The sequence below is a fragment of the Salmo trutta genome, unplaced genomic scaffold (genome assembly GCF_901001165.1).
Source record: "Salmo trutta unplaced genomic scaffold, fSalTru1.1, whole genome shotgun sequence".
NCBI lineage: Eukaryota > Metazoa > Chordata > Actinopteri > Salmoniformes > Salmonidae > Salmo > Salmo trutta.
The window spans coordinates 7,501-19,461 of NW_021822321.1; the positions used below are offsets into that span (position 1 = coordinate 7,501).

The window sequence follows — 11,961 nt, forward strand, 5'->3', positions numbered from 1 at the left end:
TAACCCTTCCCCTTCCTCCCCCTCTCTCCCTCCTCCTCCTCTCACTGTCCCTCCTCTCCCTGATGCTATATCTAACCCTTCCCCTTCCTCCCCCTCTCCTTCTCCCTCCTCCTCCTCTCACTGTCCCTCCTCTCCCTGATGCTATATCTAACCCTTCCCCTTCCTCCCCCTCTCCTTCTCCCTCCTCCTCCTCTCACTGTCCCTCCTCTCCCTGATGCTATATCTAACCCTTCCCCTTCCTCCTCCTCTCCTTCTCCCTCCTCCTCCTCTCACTGTCCCTCCTCTCCCTGATGCTATATCTAACCCTTCCCCTTCCTCCCCCTCTCCTTCTCCCTCTTCCTCTTCCTCTACCTCTCCTCTACATCCTCTTCTCCCTCCTCTCACTGTCCCTCCTCTTCCTCCCCCTCTCCTCTTCCTCTCCTTCTCCCTCCCTCCCTCCTCCCCCTCTCCTCCTCCCCCTCCCCCTCTCCCTCTCCTCCTCTCTTCCTCCTCCCCCTCTCCCTCCTCCGTCAGTGTTGTGTTTCTCTCTGGACTCTCGCTGGGGTTTGCATGCTGACCGACTGGCGCTGGGTAAAGGACAGACGTATGCCCGCAGCGTGCCCGGCCTCTCCCTTCTGCAGGCCGCCGACCGCTCCCTCACTTCCTGTCACCTGACCTCTGACCTCCTCATAGGCGACCTGGCCATTACCCAAGGAAGGCACTACTGGGCATGCTCGGTGGAGCCCGGCTCCTACCTGGTCAAGGTGAGAAAGAGAGATTGTGTGTGTGTGTGTGTGTGTGTGCGTGCGTGTGTGCGTGCGTGCGTGGGTGTGTGTAATTTACTCAATCTAACATGTTATTTTTCTCTCTGCGTTCCTCAGGTGGGAGTTGGACAGGAGGCCAAGCTCCAGGAGTGGTTCCACCTTCCCCAGGACATGGCCAGCCCCCGGTGAGAGAGGAGAGAGGGGGGGAGAGGGAGGGAACGAGAGGGAGGGGGACAGAGGGAGGTAGAGGGAGGGAAGGAGAGGGAGGGGGACAGAGGGAGGTAGAGGGAGGGATGGAGAGGGAGGGGGACAGAGGGAGGTAGGGGGGACAGAGGGAGGTAGGGGTGACAGAGGGAAAGGGAGGGAGGTAGGGGGGACAGAGGGAGGTAGAGGGACGGATGGAGAGGTAGGGGGGAACAGTGGGAGATAGAGGGGACAGAGGAAGATAGAGGGAGGGGGGACAGAGGGAGGTAGAGGTAGGGATGTAGAGGGAGGGGGGACAGAGGGAGGTAGAGGTAGTGGGGACAGAGGGAGGTAGGGGGGACAGAGGGAGGTAGAGGGAGGGATGGAGAGGGAGGGGGACAGAGGGAGGTAGGGGGGACAGAGGGAGGTAGAGGGAGGGATGGAGATGGAGGGGGGACAGAGTGAGGTAGAGGTAGTGGGGACAGAGGGAGGTAGAGGTAGGGGGGACAGAGGGAGGTAGAAGTAGGGGGGACAGAGGGAGGTAGAGGTAAGGATGGAGAGGGAAGGTGGACAGAGGGAGGTCGAGGTAGGAGGGAAAGGGGGAGGTAGAGGTAGGGGGACAGAGGGGGGTAGAGGTAAGGATGAGAGGGAGGGTGGACAGAGGGAGGTAGAAGTAGGGGCGACAGAGGGAGGTAGAGGTAGGGGGGACAGAGGGAGGTAGAGGTAGGGGGGACAGAAGGAGGTAGAGGTAGGGGGGACAGAAGGAGGTAGAGGTAGGGGGGACAGAGGGAGGTAGAGGTAGGGGGACAGAGGGAGGTAGAGGTAGGGGGGACAGAGGGAGGTAGAGGTAGGGGGGACAGACAGAGGTAGAGGTAGGGGGGACAGAGGGAGGTAGAGGTAGGGGGGACAGAAGGAGGTAGAGGTAGGGGGGACAGAAGGAGGTAGAGGTAGGGGGGACAGAGGGAGGTAGAGGTAGGGGGGACAGAAGGAGGTAGAGGTAGGGGGACAGAAGGAGGTAGAGGTAGGGGGGACAGAGGAGGTAGAGGTAGGGGGGACAGAGGAGGTAGAGGTAGGGGGGACAGAAGGAGGTAGAGGTAGGGGGGACAGAAGGAGGTAGAGGTAGGGGGGACAGAGGGAGGTAGAGGTAGGGGGGACAGAAGGAGGTAGAGGTAGGGGGGACAGAAGGAGGTAGAGGTAGGGGGGACAGAAGGAGGTAGAGGTAGGGGGGACAGAAGGAGGTAGAGGTAGGGGGGACAGAGGGAGGTAGAGGTAGGGGGGACAGAGGGAGGTAGAGGTAGGGGGGACAGAGGGAGGTAGAGGTAGGGGGGACAGAAGGAGGTAGAGGTAGGGGGGACAGAAGGAGGTAGAGGTAGGGGGGACAGAAGGAGGTAGAGGTAGGGGGGACAGAGGGAGGTAGAGGTAGGGGGGACAGAGGGAGATAGAGGTAGGGGGGACAGAAGGAGGTAGAGGTAGGGGGGACAGAAGGAGGTAGAAGTAGGGGGTAGTAAAGAAGTTGTTCCAATTGCAATAAAACTAAGTTAACTCAGTCTCCCCTTGTCCTCCCTCTTCCTCACTCACTCGATCCCCCCCTCTCTCTTCCCGTTCCCCCCTCCACTCTCTCCCCCTTCCCTCCTCCCCGTCCCCTCTCTCTCCCCTCCCCCTTCCCTCCTCCCCCTCCCCTCCCATTTCTCTCCCCTCCCCCTTCCCTCTCTCCAGCTATGACCCAGACAGTGGCCATGACAGTGGGGCTGAGGATTCCCCAGACTCCTCCCCTCCCTTCTGCTTCCTGACCATGGGCATGGGAAAGGTCCTCTTACCCCAGGGGGCAGCAAACTTACACCACAGTACCCACAGTACCCGTGGGAACAACCTTGGCCCCCCTACTGCCCCCCTGCCCCCGCGCCTGGGGATTTGTCTGGACTTCGAGAAGGGGCGGGTCACGTTCTACGACGCCCACTCGCTGCGCACCCTGTGGGAGGGGCATGTGGATTGCTCTGCCCCTGTGTGCCCGGCCTTTTGTTTCATTGGTGGAGGGGCACTGCAGCTGCAGGAGCTGGTGGCCAATCGGAGCACAGAGGAGCCACCGCACAGAAGGGTCACCATCCAATCACACGCCACCAATTTAGGTAACTGAAGAAGTATGGAGTGGAATGATGTGGAAAGAACCTTTATCAACTTGATGTTTACTTTTTTATGTATAGGTTTCATTTGTAATGTCTGCAACTGTTGATGATGTACATTGACACATGAGTGGGACGTTTACTGTTAAATGACTCATGAGTGGGACATTTACTGTTATATGACTCATGAGTGGGACGTTTACCGTTAAATGACTCATGAGTGGGACGTTTACTGTTATATGACTCATGAGTGGGACGTTTACTGTTAAATGACTCACGAGTGGGACGTTTACTGTTAAATGACTCATGAGTGGGACGTTTACTGTTAAATGACTCATGAGTGGGATGTTAACTGTTAAATTACTCTTGAGTAGGACATTTACTGTTAAATGACTCATGAGTGGGACGTTTACTCTTAAATGACTCATGAGTGGGACGTTTACTGTTAAATGACTCATGAGTGGGACGTTTACTGTTAAATGACTCATGAGTGGGACGTTTACTGTTAAATGACTCATGAGTGGGGCGTTAACTGTTAAATGACTCATGAGTGGGGGGTTTACTGTTAAATGACTCATGAGTGTGACGTTTATTGTTAAAGGACTCACGAGTGGGACGTTAACTGTTAAATGACTCATAAGTGGGACGTTTACTGTTAAATGACTGTTAAACTGTTAAATGACTCTGAGTGGGACGTTAACTGTTAAATGACTCATGAGTGGGATGTTAACTGTTAAATAACTCATGAGTGGGACGTTTACTGTTAAATGGCTCATGAGTGGGACGTTTACTGTTAAATGGCTCATGAGTGGGACGTTTACTGTTAAATGGCTCATGAGTGGGATGTTAACTGTTAAATAACTCATGAGTGGGACGTTAACTGTTAAATGGCTCAGGAGTGGGACGTTAACTGTTAAATGACTCATGAGTGGGATGTTTACTGTTAAATGGCTCATGAGTGGGACGTTTACTGTTAAATGGCTCATGAGTGGGACGTTAACTGTTAAATGACTCATGAGTGGGACATTAACTGTTAAATGACTCATGAGTGGGATGTTAACTGTTAAATTACTCATGAATGGGACGTTAACTGTTAAATGACTCATGAGTGGGATGTTAACTGTTAAATGACTCATGAGTGGGATGTTAACTGTTAAATGACTCATGAGTGGGATGTTAACTGTTAAATGACTCATGAGTGGGATGTTAACTGTTAAATGACTCATGAGTGGGACGTTAACTGTTAAATGACTCATGAGTGGGATGTTAACTGTTAAATTACTCATGAGTGGGACGTTAACTGTTAAATGACTCATGAGTGGGATGTTAACTGTTAAATGACTCATGAGTGGGACGTTAACTGTTAAATGACTCATGAGTGGGATGTTAACTGTTAAATGACTCATGAATGGGACGTTAACTGTTAAATGACTCATGAGTGGGATGTTAACTGTTAAATGACTCATGAGTGGGATGTTAACTGTTAAATGACTCATGAGTGGGATGTTAACTGTTAAATGACTCATGAGTGGGATGTTAACTGTTAAATGACTCATGAGTGGGACGTTAACTGTTAAATGACTCATGAGTGGGATGTTAACTGTTAAATGACTCATGAGTGGGATGTTAACTGTTAAATGACTCATGAGTGGGATGTTAACTGTTAAATGACTCATGAGTGGGACGTTAACTGTTAAATGACTCATGAGTGGGACGTTTACTGTTAAATGACTCATGAGTGGGACGTTTACTGTTAAATGACTCATGAGTGGGACGTTAACTGTTAAATGACTCATGAGTGGGACGTTTACTGTTAAATGACTCATGAGTGGGACGTTAACTGTTAAATGACTCATGAGTGGGACGTTAACTGTTAAATGACTCATAAGTGGGACGTTTACTGTTAAATGACTGTTAAACTGTTAAATGACTCTGAGTGGGATGTTAACTGTTAAATGACTCATGAGTGGGACGTTTACTGTTAAATGACTCATGAGTGGGACGTTAACTGTTAAATGACTCATGAGTGGGACGTTTACTGTTAAATGACTCATGAGTGGGATGTTAACTGTTAAATGACTCATGAGTGGGACGTTAACTGTTAAATGACTCATGAGTGGGATGTTAACTGTTAAATGACTCATGAGTGGACGTTATCTGTTAGGATTCATGTTACCTGCACTTCACATAGATCTTATTGTTTGAAACCAAACCAAAATGCTCACATTGTGGAAGATTGTCTCATAAGCTTCAAACATGTATTACAAATCAAGAGGGTAAAAATATCTAGTCTATATTTTGAGACAAAATAGAGATGAATGGGATTTACACATTATGGATAGAAAGGATTTTGCGTAAATCATGTGTTGATGTCAATGGGAAGATTTAGGATGTGTGTGTATTCACCTGAATTAAAATTATAATGCTTGTTTTATCATTCTCATCTGAGCTGGCTGAATATTTATACTGTTTTATAGCTTTTTATTCATAGCTTTTATGATTATTATGACTGGCAATAATACATTTTTACTCAACAGATTATTACTAAAAAGATAGATCTTACAGGGTCGAGGCTCAGACTGTCAGAATTCATACAGTATATTGAATGTGTGTGTGTGTATGTGAGAGTGTGTATATTTACTTGAATGCATGTGTGCATGTGTGTGTGAGAGAGAGAGCGAGAGACAGAGAGAGGGAGATATATATACAGTACGTGTCAAAAGTTTATTTTTACTATTTTCTACATTGTAGAATAATAGTGAAGACATAATAGTGAAGACAAAACTATGAAATAACACATTTAGAATCATGTAGAAACCAAAAAAGTGTTAAACAAATATATTTGTGGAGGCCAGGTCATCTGATGCAGCAGTCCATCATTCTTGGTCAAATAGCCCTTTCACAGCCTGGAGGTGTGTTGAGTCATTGTCCTGTTGAAAAACAAATGATAGTCCCACTAAGCCCAAACCAGATGGGATGGCGTATCACTGCAGAATGCTGTGGTAGCCATGCTGGTTAAGTGTGCTTTGAATTCTAAATAAATCATAGACAATGTCACCAGCAAAGCACCCCACACCATCACATCTCCTCTTCCATGCTTCACAGTGGGACCAACACATGCAGAGATCATCCGTTCACCTACACTGTATCTCACAAAGACACTGCAGTTGGAACCAAAAATTTCAAATTTTGACTCATCAGACCAAAGGACAGATTTCCACCAGTCTAATGTCATTGCTCATGTTTCTTGGCCCAAGCAAGTCCCTTCTTCTTATTGGTTTCCTTTAGTAATGGTTTCTTTGCAGCATTTCGACCATGTAGGCCTGATTCACGCAGTCTCCTCTGAACACAACTGATTGGCTCAAACGCATTAAGAAGGAAATAAATTCAACAAATTAACTTTTAACAAGACACACCTGTTAATTGAAATGCATTCCAGGTGACTACCTCATGATGCTGGTTGAGAGAATGCCAAGAGTGTGCAAAGCTGCCATCAAGGCAAAGGGTGGCTACTTTGAAGAATCTAAAATATTAAATATATTTTGATTTGTTTAACACTTTTTTGATTACTACATGATTCCATATGTGTTATTTCATAGTTTTGATGTCTTCACTATTATTCTACAATGTAGAAAATAGTAAAAATAAAGAAAAACCCTTGAATGAGTATGTGTGTCCAGACTTGACTGGTACTGTATATATCAGTAGAGCCTGCTGAGGGGAGAACGGCTAATAATAATGGCTGGAATGGAGTGAATGGAATGGTATCAAGAACATGGTTTTCATGTGTTTGATACCACTCCATTCCAGTCATTATTATGAGCTGTCCTCCCCTCAGCAGCCTCCACTGGTATATATATAGAGAGAGTCCAGTCCAATCCAATCTGTTGCTCGCAGGTCTCGCTGTAACAACCATGCTTTCTGTTCTGTCTGTCCTGAATGATCTGGTTGTAAAATACAGTTGTCTTATACCTTACAGCACTTGAATGACTTTAGACTGTAGCATCTGTAGCATCTGAATGACTTTAGACTTTGCCATGCTAACAGAATGTTTGTAAAACGTCATGAGAAAAAGGAATAAACAATTCAACAGTTACATTGAGGTGTTACGTGAATGATGTTCTGTTTCAGGAACATATCAGTAATGAGGACCAGACGGGGAGAGGAATCACTGGGCCGTTCAACAACCCTGCATACTTTAGTCATCTACAAAATGAAGTCAAATTTAGGACATAGAACAGAAGACACTGGTCATTACTTATTACATCACGTTGAATGGACGGGTTGTTATGAGAAAACTCATGGCTCTGATTTCATCACAGCTTTTGTTTTGGTTCTCTCTGCCCTCACATATAGAAGAGCAGGAAGACACTGAAGGGGCAACATTTATTTGAATCTTCATAGAGACCATAGCCTGAGGGAAGGTACATGTAGACTAAGTCCCCCTCCTCCAGAGTCACTGCATTAGATACATACTGATGCCCTTCCTGGCTATTGTACTGATTTGACAATATTTCATACTGATTATTCTTAAATAAGGATACACCCATATATGCCGATGTGCAGGCGTCCATGCCAGAGAATCTGAAGTAGTAGACTCCTCTCAATGGGACTGTGAAGACATCTGTATCAGAGGAAAGGAGGGAGAGATCAACACTGTCTGTCTCTCATAAACACTGGAGCAGCCTGATAGGGATGTAGGTGTCTGAAACTAATGTCATATACATAGCAGCAGTACCTACCTGTATGATGGTTGTAGGTGTCTGTAACTAATGTCATATACGTAGCAGCAGTACCTGTATGATGGTTGTAGGTGTCTGTAACTAATGTCATATATGTAGCAGCAGTACCTACCTGTATGATGGTTGTAGGTGTCTGTAACTAATGTCATATACGTAGCAGCAGTACCTGTATGATGGTTGTAGGTGTCTGTAACTAATGTCATATACGTAGCAGCAGTACCTGTATGATGGTTGTAGGTGTCTGTAACTAATGTCATATACGTAGCAGCAGTACCTGTATGATGGTTGTAGGTGTCTGTAACTAATGTCATATACGTAGCAGCAGTACCTGTATGATGGTTGTAGGTGTCTGTAACTAATGTCATATATGTAGCAGCAGTACCTACCTGTATGATGGTTGTAGGTGTCTGTAACTAATGTCATATACGTAGCAGCAGTACCTACCTGTATGAGGGTTGTAGGTGTCTGTAACTAATGTCATATACGTAGCAGCAGTACCTGTATGATGGTTGTAGGTGTCTGAAACTAATGTCATATACGTAGCAGCAGTACCTGTATGATGGTTGTAGGTGTCTGTAACTAATGTCATATACGTAGCATAGTACCTACCTGTATGATGGTTGTAGGTGTCTGTAACTAATGTCATATACGTAGCAGCAGTACCTGTATGATGGTTGTAGGTGTCTGTAACTAATGTCATATACGTAGCAGCAGTACCTGTATGATGGTTGTAGGTGTCTGTAACTAATGTCATATACGTAGCAGCAGTACCTACCTGTATGATGGTTGTAGGTGTCTGTAACTAATGTCATGTACGTAGCAGCAGTACCTACCTGTATGATGGTTGTAGGTGTCTGTAACTAATATCACATAAGTAGCAGCAGTACCTGTATGATGGTTGTAGGTTTCTGTAACTAATGTCATATACGTAGCAGCAGTACCTGTATGATGGTTGTAGGTGTCTGTAACTAATGTCATATACGTAGCAGCAGTACCTGTATGATGGTTGTAGGTGTCTGTAACTAATGTCATATACGTAGCAGCAGTACCTGTATGATGGTTGTAGGTGTCTGTAACTAATGTCATATACGTAGCAGCAGTACCTGTATGATGGTTGTAGGTGTCTGTAACTAATGTCATATACGTAGCAGCAGTACCTGTATGATGGTTGTAGGTGTCTGTAACTAATGTCATATACGTAGCACCAGTACCTGTATGATGGTTGTAGGTGTCTGTAACTAATGTCATATACGTAGCACCAGTACCTGTATGATGGTTGTAGGTGTCTGTAACTAATGTCATATACGTAGCAGCAGTACCTGTATGATGGTTGTAGGTGTCTGTAACTAATGTCATATACGTAGCAGCAGTACCTGTATGATGGTTGTAGGTGTCTGTAACTAATGTCATATACGTAGCAGCAGTACCTACCTGTATGATGGTTGTAGGTGTCTGTAACTAATGTCATATACGTAGCAGCAGTACCTACCTGTATGATGGTTGTAGGTGTCTAACTAATGTCATATACGTAGCAGCAGTACCTGTATGATGGTTGTAGGTGTCTTTAACTAATGTCATATACGTAGCAGCAGTACCTGTATGATGGTTGTAGGTGTCTGTAACTAATGTCATATACGTAGCAGCAGTACCTGTATGATGGTTGTAGGTGTCTGTAACTAATGTCATATATGTAGCAGCAGTACCTACCTGTATGATGGTTGTAGGTGTCTGTAACTAATGTCATATACGTAGCAGCAGTACCTGTATGATGGTTGTAGGTGTCTGTAACTAATGTCATATACGTAGCAGCAGTACCTGTATGATGGTTGTAGGTGTCTGTAACTAATGTCATATACGTAGCAGCAGTACCTGTATGATGGTTGTAGGTGTCTGTAACTAATGTCATATACGTAGCAGCAGTACCTGTATGATGGTTGTAGGTGTCTGTAACTAATGTCATATACGTAGCAGCAGTACCTGTATGATGGTTGTAGGTGTCTGTAACTAATGTCATATACGTAGCAGCAGTACCTGTATGATGGTTGTAGGTGTCTGTAACTAATGTCATATACGTAGCAGCAGTACCTGTATGATGGTTGTAGGTGTCTGTAACTAATGTCATATACGTAGCAGCAGTACCTGTATGATGGTTGTAGGTGTCTGTAACTAATGTCATATACGTAGCAGCAGTACCTACCTGTATGATGGTTGTAGGTGTCTAACTAATGTCATATATGTAGCAGCAGTACCTACCTGTATGATGGTTGTAGGTGTCTGTAACTAATGTCATATATGTAGCAGCAGTACCTGTAAGATGGTTGTAGGTGTCTGTAACTAATGTCATATACGTAGCAGCAGTACCTGTATGATGGTTGTAGGTGTCTGTAACTAATGTCATATACGTAGCAGCAGTACCTGTATGATGGTTGTAGGTGTCTGTAACTAATGTCATATACGTAGCAGCAGTACCTGTATGATGGTTGTAGGTGTCTGTAACTAATGTCATATACGTAGCAGCAGTACCTGTATGATGGTTGTAGGTGTCTGTAACTAATGTCATATACGTAGCACCAGTACCTGTATGATGGTTGTAGGTGTCTGTAACTAATGTCATATACGTAGCAGCAGTACCTACCTGTATGATGGTTGTAGGTGTCTGTAACTAATGTCATATACGTAGCAGCAGTACCTGTATGATGGTTGTAGGTGTCTGTAACTAATGTCATATACGTAGCAGCAGTACCTGTATGATGGTTGTAGGTGTCTGTAACTAATGTCTTATACGTAGCAGCAGTACCTACCTGTATGATGGTTGTAGGTGTCTAACTAATGTCATATACGTAGCAGCAGTACCTGTATGATGGTTGTAGGTGTCTTTAACTAATATCATATACGTAGCAGCAGTACCTGTATGATGGTTGTAGGTGTCTGTAACTAATGTCATATACGTAGCAGCAGTACCTGTATGATGGTTGTAGGTGTCTGTAACTAATGTCATATACGTAGCAGCAGTACCTACCTGTATGATGGTTGTAGGTGTCTGTAACTAATGTCATATACGTAGCAGCAGTACCTACCTGTATGATGGTTGTAGGTGTCTAACTAATGTCATATACGTAGCAGCAGTACCTGTATGATGGTTGTAGGTGTCTTTAACTAATGTCATATACGTAGCAGCAGTACCTGTATGATGGTTGTAGGTGTCTGTAACTAATGATATATACGTAGCAGCAGTACCTGTATGATGGTTGTAGGTGTCTGTAACTAATGTCATATATGTAGCAGCAGTACCTACCTGTATGATGGTTGTAGGTGTCTGTAACTAATGTCATATACGTAGCAGCAGTACCTGTATGATGGTTGTAGGTGTCTGTAACTAATGTCATATACGTAGCAGCAGTACCTGTATGATGGTTGTAGGTGTCTGTAACTAATGTCATATACGTAGCAGCAGTACCTGTATGATGGTTGTAGGTGTCTGTAACTAATGTCATATACGTAGCAGCAGTACCTGTATGATGGTTGTAGGTGTCTGTAACTAATGTCATATACGTAGCAGCAGTACCTGTATGATGGTTGTAGGTGTCTGTAACTAATGTCATATACGTAGCAGCAGTACCTGTATGATGGTTGTAGGTGTCTGTAACTAATGTCATATACGTAGCAGCAGTACCTGTATGATGGTTGTAGGTGTCTGTAACTAATGTCATATACGTAGCAGCAGTACCTGTATGATGGTTGTAGGTGTCTGTAACTAATGTCATATACGTAGCAGCAGTACCTACCTGTATGATGGTTGTAGGTGTCTAACTAATGTCATATATGTAGCAGCAGTACCTACCTGTATGATGGTTGTAGGTGTCTGTAACTAATGTCATATATGTAGCAGCAGTACCTGTAAGATGGTTGTAGGTGTCTGTAACTAATGTCATATACGTAGCAGCAGTACCTGTATGATGGTTGTAGGTGTCTGTAACTAATGTCATATACGTAGCAGCAGTACCTGTATGATGGTTGTAGGTGTCTGTAACTAATGTCATATACGTAGCAGCAGTACCTGTATGATGGTTGTAGGTGTCCTGTAACTAATGTCATATACGTAGCAGCAGTACCTGTATGATGGTTGTAGGTGTCTGTAACTAATGTCATATACGTAGCACCAGTACCTGTATG

At 44.9% G+C, this 11,961-nt stretch overlaps 1 protein-coding gene across 1 annotated transcript in view; it reads left to right on the plus strand.

Annotated features, from left to right (window-relative positions):
* The window catches only part of LOC115181723 (tripartite motif-containing protein 46), a gene marked incomplete at its 5' end in the record, with an annotated part of 10,965 nt that extends 6,884 nt beyond the window's left edge, over positions 1–4,081 (plus strand). The window contains 3 exons of the mRNA XM_029743548.1: positions 514–743; positions 861–928; positions 2,643–4,081. Of these exons, the coding sequence (XP_029599408.1) occupies positions 514–743; positions 861–928; positions 2,643–3,060 (716 nt within the window). The remainder of the gene's footprint in view (positions 1–513; positions 744–860; positions 929–2,642) is intronic.
* Positions 4,082–11,961: the final 7,880 nt, after the last annotated feature.